The sequence below is a fragment of the Drosophila eugracilis genome, unplaced genomic scaffold (genome assembly GCF_018153835.1).
Source record: "Drosophila eugracilis isolate 14026-0451.02 unplaced genomic scaffold, ASM1815383v1 contig_2167, whole genome shotgun sequence".
NCBI lineage: Eukaryota > Metazoa > Arthropoda > Insecta > Diptera > Drosophilidae > Drosophila > Drosophila eugracilis.
In genome coordinates this window covers 1,439,899-1,461,557 of record NW_024573052.1, presented here as the reverse complement: position 1 = coordinate 1,461,557, position 21,659 = coordinate 1,439,899, and the positions used below count along the sequence as shown (strand labels likewise).

Genomic DNA, 21,659 nt, shown 5'->3' with positions numbered 1-21,659 from the left:
CTATTAGGGGTTTATATTTAGGTTTGTAGTATGTAATCACGTGTTGTTCTCGATTACAGATCACAAATTGTTTTTAGTGTAGTTTCTGCGGCTGCTGCGTCTCCGCGATAATTGTGTGGCGTTTCTCCTCCCCAATGGACCGCGCCCCCCACCCGAACTCTATCTCCCATTCCTCTGATCAACATTTGCTTTTATGGGCAAAAGTTCTTCAATGAGTAGTCAAAGCTGTGCGGATCGAAGGGGCAAGACGATGATTTGGAGTCGCTGCAGAGTACGTGCATGCAATTCCTTATTGGCGACAATGTTGAAATATGCGCTTGGCTGCAAAGATAACACCAGCGATCATAATAATAGCTTCGGAAAACTAATCTATTGGTTGGTTTATGAAATCCATATTCGTAGAGTAATACAACGTTATCCTAGAGTGGTGAATCATTTATGAAATATTTTCAAACTCTCTGAATAGGGCATTTCTGGGCTTTCCTTAGCCTTTCCATAATAGTGTGACCAAAGTTATCTATGAAAATGTAATATTAGTAATGTACCTACAAGTGTGGCCGCTGCTGTTTATGGCAGCTTGGGCCAAAAGTGAATTATTCATGTTGTTGCTGCTGTCGCTTTGCCAGTGGAAAATTACCAAAAAAAATTCGCATGAACTGTGCCGGCTGCTCCTCCTCCTTCTCTCTTCCTCCTTCCACTCGCCGTCTTCTTCTTCCAGTGCCCCCAAAGGCAAAAAGTCGGAGTCGAAGTTACTTCGTGTGTAGTTGTTGCTTTTGCCCACTCTTTCGCTTTAGTTTTATATTTTTTTTTCTTTTCTTTAACATTTTTATACTCTTGCAGAGGGTATAGAAAAATGACTTAATAGTTAGATTCCTAATAGGATATATGGATTAGATAAGTTTCCATAGAAAAGTCTGCGGCTCTTAAAGAAAATGGCGCAGAGTAAGAGTTATCAGCGTGAAGCCTTTCGAAAAGATATTTGGCTATTGATTTGTATAGTAAGGGTATTGTATAAGGGTATTAGGACTTCCATTTGCCGAAGTTAGCTTCCATTCTCGTTTCTTTTTATAAAAATAGCACAGACGAAGAAATATTTGCACAAATACACACACGTGTGTGGTAGCATTTGCTAATTTTCTTCGTTTGTTTCGCTTTTCGTTTTTTGTTTGTTGATTTTTCTGGTAATTCATTCGCCTATTGCCTTTTCCCCCTTTTATTTCTTTGCGTCTGTTATTTTTCTTCTCTTTTAATATTCAGTTTTGCAATCAATTTCGAAGGCAATCAATTTGTATCTTTGAAATGTGACGATCAGTTTACGTAGCTCTCTTAAGCCAGGCCTTTCTCCGCAACTCTTTCGATGCTCTTTGATATCTTTCTTCTCTTTTACCCACGCCCACGCCTTAAGTGTGTCAATGGTTCAAGGCAGACGAATGAAGAATCAACACAGAGCTTTTCACTCAAAAAGCTCCTGAAAATGAGAGCTTTGCTTTCGTCAGACTTTTCGGGGGCCAAAACTGCATGACGTGCCACCTGCCATCAGAGCCAACGCAATTTGTGTTGCCAAAAATCGTAAAATGTACTCGTATTTGAAAAAAAGTATTTTTTGCTTAAAGAGATGCCAAAAAGTAATCTTTATTATAATCCTGACAAATTTATCTTTAAGGTATTGCAATATCTAAATTTGTACTATCAGAGATTGCTTTGTTCTGATAAGATTTGTTTTTGAACTTTGAAACACTTTTTTTCCCAGCGATCTTCTGATCCATTTTCCCGTATTACTATCTTCACTAATTAAAAACCAAATAATTCTCGTTCAATGCAGTTGCTGTTGCTCATAATCTTCGATTGTTCTCGGCAGTCAGCTGACTTTTGTTTCACCCAAGCCAAGCGATGCTCCACGTTGATCATCTTATGAATATTTTTACGTATTGATTTGATTTCTTTTGTTGTTGCTTTTGGAACGTATGGCATAATGACGCTTATGATGACGCGCTTGAAAAAAAACGAGCAAAAGTCGGAATTATATTGAAGCGCCCCTCTGGCGGTTTCTCACGCCCGTTTTTGGAGGTGAATTGGGGCTTTGGCATTTTTGGTAACCAGAAATGTCGTTGAAAAAAGGTATATATATATATTATATATTCGTATAACGAAATGAGGAATACGGCCAATGGCACAAGCCCCAGTGCAGGCACACTTAAAAATCACAAACGTGTGTGTTTTATAATGCATTTCCGGTCATTAAATATTAAGTTATCTGAGCTATAGAACGTGCCCGCAAATTTCTGACATAATTTTGTAATATTATGATTGCCTTTCATTTAGTTTAATAACAAGTCAATGAGTAGGCGTTAATTAAATTCAATGAGCTGTTGATTAACTAATACCTTTCATTATTTTCCAATAAGTACTGTAAGTACTTAACGAACATTCCTGCATACTGTAGCACAAAGAACCTTCTGACGTCGCATTCTTGTTATCGTTCAATTAACATTTTTCACATTAATTTTCAATAAAATAATACGTACATTAATGATGGCAGAGCTGGTGGAGGGAGGGAGTGGGGTATGGATGAGGGAGTGGATGGTACGCAATCAAATCGGTCATATAACGCCCAGGGAAAGGAATATGCAAAGGCGGCAGTCGAATAAAAATAACGATATTTAAGTAAACAACTTGGGTTGGATACAGAAAGCTGGCCAAGAAGCCACACGACATCGCGTCGTCTTGTCTTGGGTTATAAAAGTGTGACAACAGCACGCGCTGTTCCATTCCGATTATTCCAGCCTCCCAAATAGCTTTTTCGCTCAATTAATTAACTTATTTTTTATTGCATACGATTCTATTAAAAATGATTGCGGTCCCTCGATTGGATTGCTGGGATTGTGTGCGAGGCATACAAATCTATTGGGGAATGTGGGCAACAACGCCATCAAGCGGCAGTTAAAATTTACTTACTTAATAGCCCATTGCAACACAGTAAGAAAATACTTATTATTTGGTAATCTTGAAGGTTTTGTTCAATCTGTTTGTTCCAAAAGTGATCACATTGTCTTCCAGAGGTTTGTTACAAACCTGAAAGAAGAAATCGAGTCGATCAATACCATTTGTGGCATAAAGAAAAAGAAAAGAGTCTCCTGGATTAGGCTTCCTGTTTAACGGGAATTCGCTTTGACGATATCCACTCGTTGATTGATCAACAACTGTCATCAGGTTTTTGATTTCGTTGGTATTGATGGACAGGCAATTGACAAGTTGAAACTAATCTGTTAATTGAGTTCTACATGGAAATGTTTTCAATTAAGGGGGGTATTGGGGAGGTGCCTGAAGGTGCCTGGAGGTTGTTGTCCGGTTGTTTGTTGCCTTTATTCTCTGTTTTTGCGGAAATTCATAGAGCAACACGGAAAATGCAATTAATTTATGCGAGAATGTGGAAATGGCGGAAAAGCACGCACTCAGTGTTTCAAATCATCTTGAACTGATTGAATGGATCATTGAAACAAATGAAGTTTTATCGAGCATTCCAAATCCTCGAAATATTGACTCATCAAATCATTCATACGAAGTGAACAGTGAATTGTTCAGGGCATTATTACTATATGTATTTATATATATATTAAATATACATATCGCTTTTGAAATGCGCTTTTCAACCACGGGAAACTAAAAACGAGACTTGGATTTAGATTTGGTGTTGGCAATTTGCGGTTCTTTTGTTGGTGGATTGCTTGGTGGTGTGCTGCGAGGCCAGTTAACTACATTGAAACCAGTTGTGTGGTGTCGGCTAATGACTACGACGCCCACCTGCCTCCCATCCCATCGTTCCCGCCCCCCATTTGGCAAGGCCGATTATCGACCGCTGGCCGAAGGCTGCGAAGAAAAAGCAAATACAAGCAACAAAGCGTTTAGAAAGTTACCAACTGTTGAAGTTACCTTGATTGATCTGTTTGTTGCGTTTATTTCTTGTTTCATTCAGCTGTTTCAGGTTAATGGTCATGCCTGGCCTTGCCAGCGTTCTATTCCGTTTGCCCTAAAATAAACAGTTTGGAAAGTAGTCAGTGTATTTTTCAGTTTTGCAGTTATTCTAAGATTTCTTGATACACATTTTTCGTGTTTCTTATCAGAGTTTCAAATCAAAGGTTTCACATATCAAGGATAACGATTTATTTGCGTTCTACTTGGTTGTTTTTGGTTTAACGGACACTTGGCCTTGATTGTCCGTGTTCCGTTCCATTTCATTTAGTTTTAGCTTGTTCCACTTAGCGATGAGAGCCAGGTGTCAATCAAATGATCAACAATCGAAACGTTTAGAATCCAAAAATAGACAAATAATATTTATCACTTACTTGTCCGTTGGCTATTTTTAATGCAAATTTGTGAAGAGCTAAAATAAAGAGGAGGGAATAGGGAGCAAAAGACGTTTAATCAGCGGCGCGTGGCGTCTAACGAAATTATCGCATGACCAACTAAATCGCAACTCCCCTCTGCTGCCGATTATACCGAGATTTTTCGCCGCTCGCCAAAACTTTCCAGTCTGCTGCACAACAATGTAAAACGGAACACGAAACGTTCCTCTTCTTTAGATACAGATATATGTATATATATCTACGATATATATATTTTTCATCGTTTCGTTGCGAATCTTTTGGCTCAATTAGCATGCACAATTAGCACATCTCTAGCACTCGTAGCGCCGTCTCTTTCCATCTTGTTTGCGTGCAAATTTAATTAGCAGGCCGGCGAGAAAGAGATGGCTAGATGGGAAGTACTGGATGAATTATTGGATGGAAAGATATAATAATGGCAACTCCTCAATTATTGAACGAAAAGGAAAGACAAACTCGACCTTTCGAGTGGTTGATCTGCAATTAACACTCGCTTATTTATGCGCCGAATTCATTTTCCGCTTTGCCATTAGCCCAGGGTAAATATATGCATACGATTATTGAAACTATCACTTAGCAAGTCGATCGAATCGGATTGGATTGGATCCATCAATAATCCGCTCATCACGTGCTTCCCCAAAACGCCTCCGAAATGTCAATTTGAGATGTGGCATTTTGTGTAACGCGGCTGTTAAATTCCAACCAGATATTCTGGTGGCGTCTGGTCTTAACCGAATCGGGAATCTGAATCTGAATTTGAATTTGAATTTGACCCAAGTTGTTGTTTGGGAAACTTCAGTGCACTAGCACTGGGGCGAAAAGTGGGTCTTGTTTTTGGGATTTTGTCTGGGTGGAAATCTAATCGCTAACATACACACGAACATATAGTTCGTCTGTCGTCTGGTCTCATCGAGTGTCTGCGCCAGATACCAAAGTGTTTATGTGGTTCGTGACTCGGCAGAGCATAGATTAGGTAAACAAAGTGGATTAAAGTTGAGGGGCTAAAGTTGAAGAAGAAAAGTTGAACTACTTAATTGTTTTTCTCAATAGAAAAGTTACAAGAAAAATAAGTTGTTGAATTGGATATTCTCAGTAGAACTTCTTCACTTCATAAAGTATTTCATAAGTTCTTATGGAGTTCTTGTCTATTCTTGCCTTTAAGTCACAGAGTTGATTTCTAGTTATCGATTGTATTTACTGTTGATTTTTTGCCCTTTGAAGTGCTTAGAAACTTCTAGTTGTGTTTCCTTTTCGCACTCCTCCGTCGCCTCTTCCTTATCGTGGGGTTTACTGACTTTTGTGATGGCCTGGCGCTGGCTCTTTGCTTTCGATTTTAAGCAACAAAGCGGGAAATCACAATGAAACTGAAACAAAAAGAGAAACATAAACAGTAACAGTAACAGAAAAACGAAAACAAAACACAAAGGCAGGCGTTTTTAAGAAACACACAAAGACGGACAACACACAAAAAAAAAGAGTACGAGAAAGAAGCAAAAACTTCGGCATTCGCCTGACGTAAATGCTGCCACGCATTGCGTCATTGTGGAGCCAAAAGCGAGTGGGAGCAAGATGGGGCATACATGGGGTAGAAGTCAGATGGAGCAGTGCGTGAGGGGGACGCAAGAGAGAGAGAGAGTGCGATTTCTGCTCTCGTGAGAGCATTTGTCGGCTTTTTTCTGCTCATTAATGTTTCGAATTTTGTTTTACATTACTTTTTTGTGGTTTTTTGTTGATCTTTCTCTTTTTGTTGTTGTTGTTGCTGTTGATGACACATTGTTCACTTATTTAATGAGAGCGGTGGGTGGGGCAAAAAAAAAAAAAAAGTAAAAACAAAAAGAGGAGAGGTTGTCTATAAATAAACCAAAATTTTGGTTAAGTTTACGCGGTGCAGGCGGCACGATCTGTTTTTCTTCTTCTTCTTGGGTTCTGCAAATTGTGCGTAAATGTTGTGTGGGAAAATCAGTGAAAATTGGTCAAGTCAAAAGCCTCGCATAAGCCAAATCTCAAATCTCTAACGATCTCGCTTATTACTATCAAATTGGCTGATGCAATTCATTGATGGTTTTGCGTACAACTTTGGCATTGTGTTTTGTATTTTTAGATACATTTTTGTGATATGTTTTTAATGGCATAGCTTAGTTGTTGTTGTTGTGGTGTTTTTTTTTTATAATTGTAATTGCCCGTTGGCAGAGGGGTTTTTTTTTTTAACCCAGGTTGAAGGGAGTTCGCTGGCTTACTTTTAAATCGGTTTTTTTTTCTTCATTTTTGTTTTGTTTCTCAGTTTTCTTGGCTCGTTTTTTGGGGGACAACCCCAAGTACGTGGAACTCCGCATTTAGTCAGCGCTCTTCAGGTTGTCTTTTTTTTTCGAATGGCTAAAAAATATATTGTGACTAAGCCAATGGCAATGTAAGTGGTATTTAACCCACTGAGGACGCTTAAATCAGAAGGGGGTTTTCGTTGGGAAGTCAGCATATAAAGGAGTTAGTCAGCGTTTGTAAGTCATACTTTGATATCAAGATCTCTTTTCTTTTTTCCCTACTAAAAACTTGTAGTTATTATAGTGTTAAATGGTAGTCTTAACACTATTTCACTCTATAAGCTGACTCATTTAGCTTTTGTTTTTGTTTATATGCAAATTGTGTTCCGTTCTTTATTTGCTTTTTTACAATCGCTGTCGTGGGTTGGCCATAAATTCCAACTAGAAAAATAAACAAAAATATTTTGTAATTCTTATCAATGAGGAGAATGCTGCTTCTTCTTTCGCCTTGTTTATTTGTTTACATTGAGCAATGCTATATTGTTGTTGTTGTTGTTGTTGTTGTTGTTGTTGTTTTTTGTCATGTAATTATGATAATCAAGTGCAGTGAAAAATGAAACAAAGAACTTGGCAACAAGAAGGGGGTTTTGGGGGTGTATAAAGATATGGTTTAAGTGGATTGAACTTTGCTACTTAGTACCTTAAATCGTTTTCATCATTGTTTTTCAAGATATAACCCCTTATTGCTGTATATATATATATATATATAGTATATACCAAGAGGTCATAGATAGGCAACTCTGCTTTCCATTCAACAGGGAAAAGTACTTAACACTCTCTCTTTAACACACACAACATGACCAAAGTTCACTTTCGGCTAAGCGTTTTATATTATTTTTGATTAATTGTGCAATTTGCTTGAACTCTTGTTTTTGTTGTTGTTGTTTTTAATTGCTGATAAGATTGGGGCATGAATTGCGGTTTGCACGTGCGGCTGTGCCAGTAGTTGAGTTGAGTGCCTCCCACTTCCGCCCAACCAGGAGCAAGGCCACTCGACAACACCAACAGTGTGGGTTGATTTGTTTCGGGACAACTTGACATTCAGCCCACTCACTATTAGCCGTTGCTTCTGATGAGTGATTGGTGAAAAAGGCCGAAAGTGAATCTTCAGTGAGTAAGGTTTTTAATCAATGAGTGACACGAAGTGCCTTCTCTTTGATTGGCCAAGTTAGTTAGTATTACTAATGGCAATTCAAACTACAACTATCCATTGAGAAATAACCAGTGACATCTGCCTAGTTAGTGATCTCGTTTTAATGGAATCTGGACTTGGGTGTTTTTCCATTTTGGAATCCATTCCCCGTAATCTCGTACTGCAAATATTGATTTATTGGTTTAGCAGCCGACGAAAGTAATAAACTGTTTATGGATTTCATTTGGAGAGTCAAGTCAAAGTCTCCGGCTTGGACCGAAAATATCTACATTCATCTATATTATAATTCCACCACAAGTCTCTTTGTTTCCCCTATATATCACGACGTTGTCATATAAGTGGGTTAAATAATAATCATATAATTGCCGCTCTAATCATCCGAGCCAATGCACACAGCGATGTCTAATCAACAAATATTGATTGTTATAATTTATATATATATGCCTATATAGATATTCGGGAAAATGTGTTTGTTTTGCGACGATTATTACGGGATATTTACCACGAATTATCGCATTTTTTGAAAACGCAGTTTATCCGTTCAGATTTTACCAGTTTTTGGTTGTTTTTCTGGCTAAGTGGAAGCTGTAGGTGGGTGGGTGTTAAGTAGATGATGTTATAGGGTGAAAAAGTCTAGATTTCTCATTCCCATAGCATAGCCAAAGTCGTTGGATTCGTAATTGGAATTTCAGCCGTGCGTCTTGTTAACGGTAAGGCAACTGGTATCTCTGCTGCCAAAAGACGTAAGAAAATCAGTTTTTTTGGCATAACACAGCCAAAAATGGTCCAAATGAGGATTGTAATACCTCGTAGGGCTCGTAACTTGATTGCTATGATTCCCAATTGGTTTGCATTCAAATCTGGGAAACTTAATTTTTGGCCATTTTTTGAAAATTTTGATGATGGTACCCCTTATCAAAATTGCGAAATATGGGCCAAAATTTATTTTCCCAAAATCGAAAAACGAGTGATAGGGGTGGAAAGTGCTGGTCGTTAGCAGCACAAGACAGTCATTCTTTCGGCTGTGCGTCTTGTTTTGACCGAGCTAGAGCTAAAAAGCCGGAAAAAATATTCCAACTTTCCGTAGAAATGGGTTTTTCGATTTTTTAGCCATTAAATCGCAGCTCGCACCAAGAGAATCCGAACAATAATGATAAAAGTGAGTATAGGGGTTTCAAGTTTCGGTTCTTAGCTGCAGAAATCAGTCATTGGTTAAGACATGCGCCTTGTTTTAACAAAGTAAGAGCTGAGAAACGGCAAGGAAACCGGAATCTTTGCTGCCAAAAGACCTTTACGTGATTTTGAGCACCAAAAAATCACTTTTTTTGGCATAACACAGCTAAAAATGGTCCAAATGAGGAATGTAATACCTCGTAGGGCTCGTAACTTGATTGCTATGATTCCCAATTGGTTTGCACTTAAATCTGGGAAACTTAATTTTTGGCCATTTTTTGAAAATTTTGATGATGGTACCCCTTACCAAAAATGCGAAATTTGGGTCAAAATTTATTTTCCCAAAATCGAAAAACGAGTGATAGGGGTGGAAAGTATTGGTCGTTAGCAGCACAAAACGGTCATTCTTTTGGCTGTGCGTCTTGTTTTGACCGAGCTAGAGCTAAAAAGCCGGAAAAAATATTCCGAATTTCTGTAGAAATGGGTTTTTCGATTTTTTAGCCGTTAACAAAAATGCGAAATTTTTCCAAAAATTTAAATTCACCAAATCGTCAAACCAATGATGAGGAAAGTTTGTGTTGATCGTTAGCTTCACAAAACTGTTTTTATTTTAGCTCTGAGCCCTATTTTGACAAAGTTATAAGCTAAAACCCCGATTAAAATATCACCTTTTTTTCCGTTAAAAGTATACATTTTTTTGTTTGGTAATTTTTCATAGAAATTGATGATGTTATTCCTTAGACAAATTTTGTTGATACTTTTTGTTTATCCCTAAAAATAGTAGCCATAAATGGTGGGGGTTGTTAGCAGGGCTGGGCATTCATTAATCGCGTGTTAGCTTTGGCACCCCCACCTCGGGTGCTCATCTTACTCCCCACTCACACCTTTCCTTTGTAATATTTCCTTTTTCCCCCTGGATTTTCCGCGCTTTTGCAACGCTTGTGCGCCTCTTTTTGTCTCTGGCTTTTTACCATTTCGACGGCTTTGTGCTGGGGGCCTTTGTTTGCCTTCATTTTCCTTTTGTAGTCGATGTCTCATTGTTGTTTTTCTTTTATCGATTTCCCAAGCGAATTGCAACCAACAGCGGCGAACTTTGCAGTGCCCAATTATTGTCTTTTCAAAAGCTAACTTTGGATAGAAAAATAATGCTAATATTAATTTTGATATCGTTAATTGGTGTTATCGAAGTCATAAGCCTTTGGGATGTGGTTCGACTTGTGTACGAGGTGATGTGCAGTCTGTCATGGGTTAATTGCCTGGTCAGCTCTAATTATTGATTGCCGCCGACTCGGTCGGTCATTAGCTGGCGAAGAAAGTTCGCGATAGCGATAGCAATGCACAGTCTTCTTCTTTGTTGCTTTTATTATTATTTTTAACAATGAATGTTGTGTATATATTATATCACATTACCCCCCGGGGTAGCTTGTGTTTGTGTGTGCCACCCAAAGAACCTCCCACTTCTTTTGGCTGGTTCTTTGTTGACTTTGGTATCCTTAAGTCTTTGGCAAATTTCCTGCGGCTCTTTCCACTGCGCTCCAGTTTAATGATTTTCCCAAATGAAATGCAAATATGGCATTGTTTGTTCTACATCCCCCTCATCCCCTTTCACCGCCTCTCCCTTTCTTCCTTTGTTCTATTTAATGCTTTTCTATGCGCTTTTAGTTAGACTTTCACTTTCATGGGGTTGGATGAGCTGGCCAATAAATGGTGCTGCTGTGCAAGCAACAGGCGGTGATGAGACAGTGGAATTGGAATGTATTTTTGGGTCTCCCTGTTTTTCTTTTTCTTCTGTTTAATTTTCTATGCTTTTGCTTATTTCATTTCACTTTCGCTGTTAAATGCCCGCCTCTCAATTTATTTTTAGCCTTTTAGCCAATTCAGTTCGATAGCCTAGACCCAAAAAGGAGCACGGAACGAAACGGAACGGGTGGGAAAACATGTTTTGCTTTGACATTTTCCCACATTCGGAATCAATAATTCCCAGCGCCGGTATAAATAGCCTGTAAAAAACATGTCTCAAGGCAATTACCACTGTTAATAGTACCAACCACGGCAAATGTCAGGGCGCATTATCGACATGCAAGTTCAAGACCAAGTAACTAAGTAAACAAGAACCGCAACCGCTAGGCTCGGCAGGCCCCTCGCAAGACCAGCCTCCTCTCTCCTTTTCGCTGGAAACCCCACCACTTAAGTTCGCCCCCTTCCTTTCCCCACACTCATTTGATATTTAAATGGAAGTTGACTCGAACTCGAAACTGGAACCTAGCGCGGCACGTGGAGAGCACAGTGCAAGCCGGTGACCTGGCGCCAAATGAAAATTACATGAAATAAATATTAGCAATTGGAATGAGAAATAGGAAAGACTACTGTCCAGGATTAGTCTTTGAATTTTCCCATACTATACCATTATGATTCATTTCATAGGAATTTCCTAAGAAAGTTTGCTTTCCTTCCAATAGATCATGTTAATATCACGATCATTATAAAAGGGGAACCGCCCACAGGGTAAACCAGTTTTTCTTTATGTAACTTACGATTATGATAATACCTAACAGGTGTCCAGAAGTTATGTGAAAGGAAAACAAGCTTTAGTTTTGTAAACACTATTCTGAGAATGCCTAATAAGTTAGTGAATATCCCCCTTAAAAGGCGAAACGGTGACCTTCTTCTGGTACCCTCTCAAGGGTTTGTAATAACTTATAGGCATTATGTATTAATAAATCGGATTGAGGCTTTTCCCCTAGTCTATGCCCCAATGTCAAGTCGATAATAATAAAAAACAAATGACGCAGGAGCTAACAGAATGGGTGGCTTATAGTGGGGGCTTGTGGTCTTAAAAGGCAAAAGTCAAAGACGTGTAAGGGTTAAGCAAAGAAAGTTACGTTTTAGGGACTTTGCTTCTTTGAAAAAATCTTGGAACTTGGAAAGGATTAAACTTGAGAGGATTATATTCCTAGATTTGTGATCATTAACTTAGCTTAACCAAGAAATTTCTTTACTGGAAAGGTTTAGAAACTACGAAGTTATCTTTCTAGAGATATGGCAGTGAACACCCTGTTCGAACTGCACCACCCTGTTGCTCGGCGAGAGTTAGGGCTGTAGGTTGCCATGTTGGTTCATCCCCCAACGAGCTGGGTTTCGCTTTTCTGTTTCTTTATTATTTCTTTTTTTTTTACCGTTTTCCTTTTGTTTTTGCGGCATAGCATGACCTAACCAACTAAACCAACAAACTGACCTAAGCACCCTCTGAAATTCCCTGCCCCGCCCCTCTCACTAGCTCCTGGGCCCCCTAGTTGGACACTTGTCATCGTCTGCAAAACCGCTTTCAACCTGAAACCAAACAAGAGGGGGGGTTTGGCATACGGACGGACACGGAGATGGAGACGTCCGAGGCGGATTGTGTTGTTGTTTTAATGGGGTTCGCCTTTGGTCTATTGCGCACTGTCGTCTGTTGACCACCACCAGTGTTGGCTTTTTTTTTTTGTGTTAATGTTTGTCTTCTATGAGTTTACCGTTGTTCTTTGGTTAGTACTTTCTTTGGTCAGCGGTTCCATTTCATTACAATTTGACTTGCGGACACTCCTCTTGTTTGCCGTACTGCGGCGTGTTGTCCTGCGTCCTCGAAAACACTTTCGTCTAATAGCTTTCGTAGCTCCTCTTCTACCTTTATTACGCCATTATTCCGATACGATTCCGTTTGATGGGATCTAGATGGTAACTGCTGTAGGAATTAGTAATTGCTAGTAATAATATTAATCCAGAGAACGCAGACTGTTAGGGTTAATATCAGATTATAGTTGAGTTTTAATTCTACTTTAGTAGGTTTATCTCTCAATGTATTAAATTTAAAGATCGCTGATTAGCTTCTGAGTACTCGCAGTTTTCCCTTTTCTTCTGCAGACGGCAATCTTGAGTACTTGATTTTATAGATTTCGCACTTCAGTGGTTGATTTTGATTACAGTGCTTGCTGTTTCAGCCGTCGATATACATAGTTTAAGTGCCTTATTTTTAGCCGATCTCCCCACCTGCTGTTTTAGCTGTTGCTTAATTTATATATATATATTTGTGTTCTTGTTTGATATAACACCTCCGCTCTTTAGCACTCTTGATAAATGTGTGCAGTTGTAAATTAATGGGCAATGGGCCCGGCAACCAGAAACAATGGCCATATGCCTGCCTGCCTGCCTGCCTTGCATATAAATAAATAAAAAAACGCGCTTGCTGTTTTATTATGATTTTGCTTTTTTTGACTTTTATTGTAGTATTTTTTTTAAGGCTGATAAAAAGCCATTTTAAAGTTGTGATAAGATTAAGTGGTCTTTATGGCTGCTAGAGGAATCATAAAAGAAGAAGAATAGGCTTCGGGAGCTTATCATTTTCGGTTGTATCTCTCCATCTCTTTCCATCACTCCAAAATTGCAGCTGCGTTTGATTCCGTTCTGTCCGCGGTCTTGGCAGGTGTTTCAATGCCAAGCGTTCAACATTTCGCTTAGGAAAGTTTGCTTTCCATCTCGCTCAGCAGAATTCGTTGTCCCTTTTTTGTTCTTCCGTTTTCCTCTCTACTCCGCCGGCCCCTAACCATTGCTCGGCGCTTCTTTCTTTCACTGCGTAGTGTTTCATTGTCATACATTCCGCGGTCCCCGTGGCCTGCATATGCATGTGTGTGCGTGCCTGCGCCAGCGATAATAATTTGGAATTTGAGTTGTCGTTTTCGCTCTGCTTCTGTTTCGCTCTTTCTCTCTGTTTCGGCTTGTGTGTGTTTCTGTTTCTGTTTCTCAGTTTCGTTTGGGTTTCTCGAGTTCTCAGTTCATTCGCGACCTCAAAGGCGGCCGCACATGTTGCACGCTGCGAAAAAAAAACACACAAACGGACCACACAACCGAAATAAATAGCCAAAATAGACATTTAAATATTGAAAATCACAAAGATCTCTTTCGCCGCTGTGTTTTTTTTTTTTTGTTTTGTTGTTGTTCCTTCGCGTGAGTGTGTTTAAATTTAAATGTTTTTTGTTTGGCTTTTCTTTATGTATTTTTTTTACGGTGTCCAAAGAAAATAAACCGCAATGCTGGGCTAAATTTAGCCAAAAACCCAAAATTGATCAAGTTTATTTTTGAAAGTGCAGCAAAAACAGCAAAAGTCGGTATTGGCAACTCAGAAAAAACAACCACTAATTCGATTTCCTTTTGATTTTAACATATAATTAGGCAATGTGACTGTGAAGCGCCACGACAAAAAAACGAAAAACAAAAACAAAAAGTTATTTAAAAAATAAAACAATTTTGAACCCAAAAAAAGCAAAGAAAACAACCAGAAAGTGTGCCCACTTTGAGACACTTTGATAACTTTTTAAGAACCAAACAAGAAAATACTCTAACGCCTAGAGTATTTAACAGACCATTAGAAACCTGATGGCAACAACAACAACAACGCAGGCAGCAGGAGCTGCACCAGCTCTTAATTTATTGCCCGCCAGCAGCAATAATAACCTAAACAACACACAGAACAATACCAACATCAATAATAATAATATTAACAGTAATAACAACAACAACAACAACGTTGTGATAAGCCAGCCGATTAAAATACCGCTGAACGAGCGTTTCTCATCGCAAACATCGACAGGCTCAGCGGACAGCGGGGTAATTGTTTCCAGTGCATCGCAGCAGCAACTGCAGTTGCCGCCACCACGCAGCAGCAGCGGTTCCTTGAGCTTGCCACAGGCGCCACCTGGTGGTAAATGGCGTCAGAAGCAGCAGCGCCAGCAATTGCTCCTCAGCCAAGATAGCGGGATCGAGAATGGTGTCATCACCAGCAAGGCCAAGGATGGCCAGGGCGTGGGAAAGCCCAGTCATAAGGCCATCAGCTCCAAGGAGAACGGCGGCCAGTCGAACAGCAGCAGCGAAAGTCTGGGCAGTAATTGCTCTGAGACGCAAGATCAGCAGAGAATAAGGGCCTCGTCTGCCCTGGAGCTGAGCAGTGTGGACAATCCGGTGGTGCCGTCCGGTAATAACATCCTGCGCAGCCGTATTAAGTATAGGAGTACGAATAGCACCGGGACCCAGGGATTCGATGTCGAGGATCGCATCGATGAGGTAGATATCTGTGATGATGATGACGATGATTGCGACGATGTGGAAATCGAAGAGGAGGACGATGGCGTCAATGTGGACGACGATGTCGAGGAGGCCGACAACCAATCGGACAATCAGTCTGGTATTATAATAAACCTTAAAAGCAAAACCGAACAAGATGAGCAGGAGCGGCAGAGGGAACGGGAACGAGAACGGGAGCGGGAGCGGGAGCAAAGGCAGGACACGGATGAGGGAGATTCAAAGGAGGTGAATGTTAAGCCTAAGACCCGATTACTGCCACCAGATCAGGCGGAACTAACGGTGGCAGCCTCCATAGCGCGTCGACGCGATGCCAAGAGTCTAGCCACCGATGGCCATATATATTTTCCCCTGCTCAAGATCAGTGAGGATTCGCATATTGATTCGAAGCTGATCAATCGCAAGGATGGCCTCCAGGATACCATGTATTATCTGGACGAGTTCGGTAGTCCCAAGCTGCGAGAGAAGTTCGCCCGCAAGCAGAAACAGCTGCTGGCCAAGCAGCAGAAACAGATGATGAAGCGGGAGAGGAGGAGCGAGGAGCAGCGCAAGAAGCGCAACACCACCGTGGCATCCAATTTGGCGGCCAGCGGTACGATCGTGGATGAGACCAAAGATGATTACAACAAACAACAAAAACAAAAACCACACTGTGATAATAGCTCTAGGAGCAAACATAACTCGGTACCCAATCCGCCCAGTCATCCCCATAATCAGCATCATCATCATCGTCATCAAAATAATCATCTTGTTGTGGATGTGGAGGAGGATGTGGATGCCACCAGCGGTAATGTGGACAACGGTGCGGTCAAGATGCGCCGCCATAGCCACGACAACCACTACGACAGAATCCCCCAGAGCAATGCAAGAACCATAACCAACACCCGCCCTAAAAATAAAGATGATCTTCGGGATCATCAGTCGCAGGACAACCACGAGGATATCGAGCAGGGAGCTGAACCGGAGCTGGGTGGAGAGCCGGATGCGGATGTCGATGTGGATAGCGATGAGAGTGGCGAGAACGTTAAGACTGCCAAATTGGCCAGAACACAGTCCTGCGTCAGTTGGACCAAAGTGGTGCAAAAGTTCAAAAATATTCTAGGTAAAATATCCTTTAAGGGTTTACATTTATATGGTATTTAACATTCTGTTAACTTGACATATGTTAAACAGTTTTCTATAAAATTAGTCGTACTCGAACACGATCATTTAAATATATAATCTGCTGATCATTATGCCGCTGAAATTTGGGCAATCAACTTCATCCATTCAAAAGTAATATGAGATTAGAGATTAATAATAGTAATAATAATTAATAAGCATTAACAACAGACTTTTTGCATGTATAATTTTGATGATCAGTTTCTGGAATAATACTAGAATTTGTTATATATATAATATAAGCAAGATAAGTGATCATTTATGGATAGCAGACCTTTTGCCTTTCTACATAATATTTTGATATTAAGTTGAGTGAAGGGTAAAAGTCTTTAAGTTAACGCTTAAATCGATATTTTTAGCCCTAACAAAAAGCCTTTTACCTTTCAGTCAACTATCTTAGAATCTTATCAGTGGTCTTAAACTGTGATTTCTAAATCGAATTTCCCTCTATTTTCTTCTATTTGTAGGTAAGTGTCGCTCGAATGGGAACACAAATTCCTCAAAACTCCCTGAGGGTTATCGTATCGGGTGAGATTGTTCTATGTACACACACACACACATATATATATATATGTATATATACATATATATAAACACACATAGATAAGTATTGTTATGGAAAATTTTCTGAGATTTAATGGAAAGTGATAAAGTTGTTGTCGTTCGTCGTTCTCGGGGGTGTAAAAGTGGTGAAAATTCTTGATTAGCCAAAGAAGAAGCTGACATGGAGAGTCTCTTAAAGTGAATTTTCTGGAAAATCATATGATATTTCCTATAAGAAAAGATGGGTCAATGAACGAATTGTTTTTGTCTGATAGCTTTGTCAAGCTTTTCCTTGGCTGCGATAAATAAGCAGAGAAATATCCACAGGCGGAAATGTCGAGGGACATGTATATATACGACTCTATATATATATTCTTATTCTCCCTTTTATTGCCTTATAAAATGTGATCTTGGCTTTATTGTGAAAAGCAGCCAGTCGACAGCCGATAAGGAAAAGCGGAATATTCTCGCTGCTCCCTCTTAGCTCTATAACAGGCCATATTTTTCTCAGTCGTTGTTGTTTCTCCCCGCCGGGTGATATGGGGAAAATCTGACGAGGAGGCGAATGAAACAGAGAGCAGGGCATGAGTGCTGATTCTGATTTCTTCATATGCTGATTTACATATTATACTTTATGACTGGCAAACTTTGGATTAAATATATATATATTCCTTAATACTGCGACTTATGATAGTACCAAGGCTTTACTAACTCAGTGCGCAGAAAGTGAGTGAGAGATTTTCAGCAGAAATCTAAAGTTAAATCATAAAACCAATAAATAAAACAGATTTATTGGTTCCAGTTTAAACTGCAACTACTAGTTTGGTAGGGAAGATGACCCATTTAAATGCCAAGCAAATGCCATTTGATAGTTTTGTTTTTTCCTAAAGTTAAACTATTATATCATTAAGTTATACTTGCAGTCTTGCAGTTTGTTCTAAGGTAACATTACGATTGGGTAACTGCAATGCAAATAGTTTAGATTTAGGTGTTAATCTCAGAGATATTAGTAATGTTAACTAGCTTGTCAGTTGCGTAATCTTAGGAATCTTAACTCGTCAGGCTTATCGAAGCGTTAACGTTGCGGTGCGAAAAGTCACAATCCCTTTATTACGATTGTACTCGTGTGGCAGTCACTGTGTCACAGCGTGCTTGCCACCTCATCTTGCCGCACCCCAGCTCTGTTCTCTGTTCTCAGTCTCTCCTGAGGTGCCTCAATTGCCATCCGGCAAGTCGTATAAGTGATTTGCAGCTTTAGCAGATGCTGACTGATAAGGAGAAGGTTGACGGAGCCTTATTAGCTGATGATTACGGGTACACAGGGAGAAATCTAATGGCCCAAAAGAGTTTCTTAGCTGTTAGTAATAAGAAATGCCTGATTTTTTCTCTCTGTGTACCGAGCTAAAGCTGCCTGCATGATCAGAGATCAGCAGTAAAAAGATCAAGAAGCACGCGGCTATATAGCTTACAGCTCTGATTATATATATATAGCCAGATGTTTGTATATATATATAGAGGGGGGAGGTTGGGTAGGAATTGGGGATTCGGGAGCAAAGATTACGCGCTGTTAGTGGTTGTTGTTGTTTTCGTTAACGCTCGACAATCACGCGCTCGTCTCATAAAACGGATGACAGGGCAAAAAAAGAAACTTTTCCAAAAATATCAAAGCCCAACAACAAGCATATATTGAGAAGCTTGTGAAATACTTATATGCCAGCAAATATATATATAGAGTATATATATATATGTTAACTAAATCTGTGACCAAATGGAGGCGTGTCCCTGTCATCTTGTTGATGTTTTTTTCCTGTGTTGTTTTTTTTACGGTTTTGCATTTGCCATGGCTGTCACTGCCCTCTCACCTCTCATTTCCTCCTCTACACCCTGGGCCTGCCTCACGTTTATGTTGTTTTCTTTCCCAATTTCTAAATATATACTTTTTCCCATTGATTTGGAAACTGAAATGATGGCAAACATACATACATAGAGATTAAGGTGAGTTAGCAACAGCTTAAGGAACGTGTTACAGAGATTAAGGCGAAGAAGAGAGTTCTCCCACAACCTGTTGATGCACCTTCTAACTTCGCTGCTCTTCGACGACTGCTGATTATTGAATAATCAATTAGTGCTTTTAATTATAATCAGTTCTTTATCTAACATCGAAAAGTGGGAGTGTATGCTAAACAGCTTTTAATCGAATAGTTAGTGGAATGTTTTTAGAATCCGATTAGAGCAAGACTGAAACTATTTATAAACTAAGATTGATAGCGATTAGGCAAGTGATTAGTTTAATTGTTGTTTTCCCTTACTTACAGCAATGGAAATGTTTAGTCTTTGCTCAGGTGTTTTCCATTGCCTGTGATCTGCTTTTATTTTACTTAGCTGTAGCTTATTTTGTATTTTGTTTTTTGTCAACTTGAATTCAATACTTGTTTGATTAGCTGAGATCAAAGAGAGCGATTTATCTATGGCAGATACAGATCTATCGGTTCTCTTTATCAAGCAGCTGGTGGTGCCCTCTCTCTCTCTTTATTGATTTCTCTCTTAGGCCAAATGAATGACTTTGGTTGTGTTTGTGTTTTTTACATTTTATTTTCCTTTTTTGCTTTTCGTTTTTTCTTTTTTATTTTCTTTGGCACTTTGCGGTCTTCTTAACGATTAAGTGAAAGAGAGGATAAAAAGACGAAAGAGATACAAATTCAGGCTGGCAGCTAAAAGTATGCAATGGAAAGCGAGTTACCTGAAGTGAATTCGCTGGGTCTTTCGGTCGGTCGTTGATAATGATGCAGGTGATAATGGCTGGTAGAATGATTGCTATAATGATGCCAAAATACTGCAGATTGTGGGGCATCTCGTGATCTCCGCCCGCGTGGTGTCATCATCTGGCCATCCCATTTCCTCTGCAACAATCAAACATCTCCGCTCTCTTTCCCCTCGAAGCGTGATCGACAGATTGGCTTTCACAGCCATTAAAAATAAAATCAATTCAATTTAAATCAAATATATATATATAAATATATATACTAGCAGACTTTGATTGCTTATAGTTTTTAATTGTCAGCAAAGGCAAGGTGAAGATTTAGCTGATTCTTCATATAGTCTATATATATATATATATATATAGTTTGCCCTTTAAAAGTTCCAGTCTTTGTTAGGTGATTCTAAAGATTTGCATTACCCTTAGAGGAATATTCTGAGTCTATTTTTACTACTTCTAACTGCAAAGGCCATGAATATTAAGCAGACCTTCGGTATCCGTTTACCCCTTTTCAAAAGGGGGGTTAAAAAGGAGGCATGGATATAATTTATTTGCGGTTTTTCCGTGGCTTGGATAGGCGTGGTCTTGTTTAGTTTTAGCCAAAACAGTTTTGTTAATTCGTTTTTGGCACGATGTGAGGATGGCTTGTGGTAAAATGAGACGATGACTCCATGGACGAACACAGATAGCCAGTGAAAAGTGGATGTAGTGGGTGGAGTTTCGGTTCGTTGGGTAGATCCCGATGATTGTTTGGTAACGGTTTCTATTTTCTTTTATTGCTCTATTCGTCTGCCAGCCGCCCCCCCCGCGCTTAACTTAGTACTGCGTCACAGCATTTTGCATGCCACATCACCCAGAGACCGCCCACCAACCACCACCCACGCCCCCTTTTTGCGGCTGAGTGGTGCCAAATGCTTGTATATCGATTAGTTTCCGTCGACGTTGGCGGCACAACAAATTGCTTTGCCTTTTAGACAGCTCCAACTGTTCCACCATCAGGGCCCCCTCTTCCCCCCTCCTTTTGATATAGTTTTCCCTATGTTTGGTTAGGGGGAGTGTAGAGGCATGTTGCTTACCTACCTATTGATAATTTGATTGATTTAGTCGCGCAAATCGCTGAAATTGTCGGCAGTCCTGTGAAAACTCAATTGATTAATGTGAGAACGGCGGCAGAGGTGACCGAAAATAAGAACGATGTATAATTTATGAATCGATCAAATCGATAAATTGAAAGGCGACATCGATAAAGGAAGGGAACTTTAATAAAGAAGAAGAAATGTGGGAAAAAAGCAGATTATCAATCGAAAGTTAAGGAACTTCCCTGCTTAAATTAATCCTATCGATAAGTTTTCGATTCTTTCGATTAATTTATCAGATAATAAGTGCAAATGGTAAAGGAAGATGACATAAACGAACCTACTAAGCGAAATTAGTACACGCCTTGACTGATCTTATCTCTGCCCTCTGCTGGCAGTTGCAATGTGAAACAATGTCAATGTCAGAGGGGGTTTTCATTTTCATTTTCATTTGCATTTTCATTTGTGATGATTTCTAATGATTCATTAAAATAAAATATACATTTGATTTGATTCGCATGTGCTGCGTATATCCTTTGATTGGTCTTCTCCGTCGTATTCTTCGGCTGATTCTTCTACCGTTTCTTCTTTCTTCGCTTACCTTCTTCTGTGCCGTCGCATTGAACTGTCAGTTGTCTGTCGTCGTAGAAGAAGGCAGGGGCCATAAGGGGGCGTGGCTGGCTGGCTGGCTGTTGCATGCCTGACCACGCTTGGCTGCCACTGTCTTTCTTCTGTCTTGTGGGTCTTCTGTCTTTCAGTCTCTCTCTCTTCCTCTTTGGCCTTATCGCAATTTTCCTGCAATTAAAAATTTCCCTCAAAATCGCAACAAATTGTTCATGATAATTATGATGAAGAAAATTTGTGGGCTTTTTATTTCTTAAAGCGCGTTTTAAGCGATCGAAGAATTTGTGGTTTCTGCAGGCTGCTTCAGTGTGTGTGCTGAGTGTGTAGATCGAACGAATGTGCAACCGATCGCCCTTCGTG

At 39.8% G+C, this 21,659-nt stretch overlaps 1 protein-coding gene across 7 annotated transcripts in view; it reads left to right on the top strand.

Annotated features, from left to right (window-relative positions):
• LOC108102438 (protein kinase shaggy) overlaps positions 1-21,659 on the top strand; it is a 50,833-nt gene that overhangs the window by 16,320 nt on the left and 12,854 nt on the right. For 2 of the 7 annotated variants that reach the window (XM_041818457.1, XM_017207419.2), the window contains exon 2: positions 14,232-16,239. The exons of 4 other annotated variants lie outside the window; for them this stretch is intronic. In XM_041818457.1, the coding sequence (XP_041674391.1) occupies positions 14,436-16,239 (1,804 nt within the window). In that variant the 5' untranslated portion in view covers positions 14,232-14,435. Of the gene's footprint in view, positions 1-14,012; positions 16,240-21,659 lie in introns of those variants that run through there. One more of the 7 variants, XM_041818458.1, reaches the window with a different exon arrangement.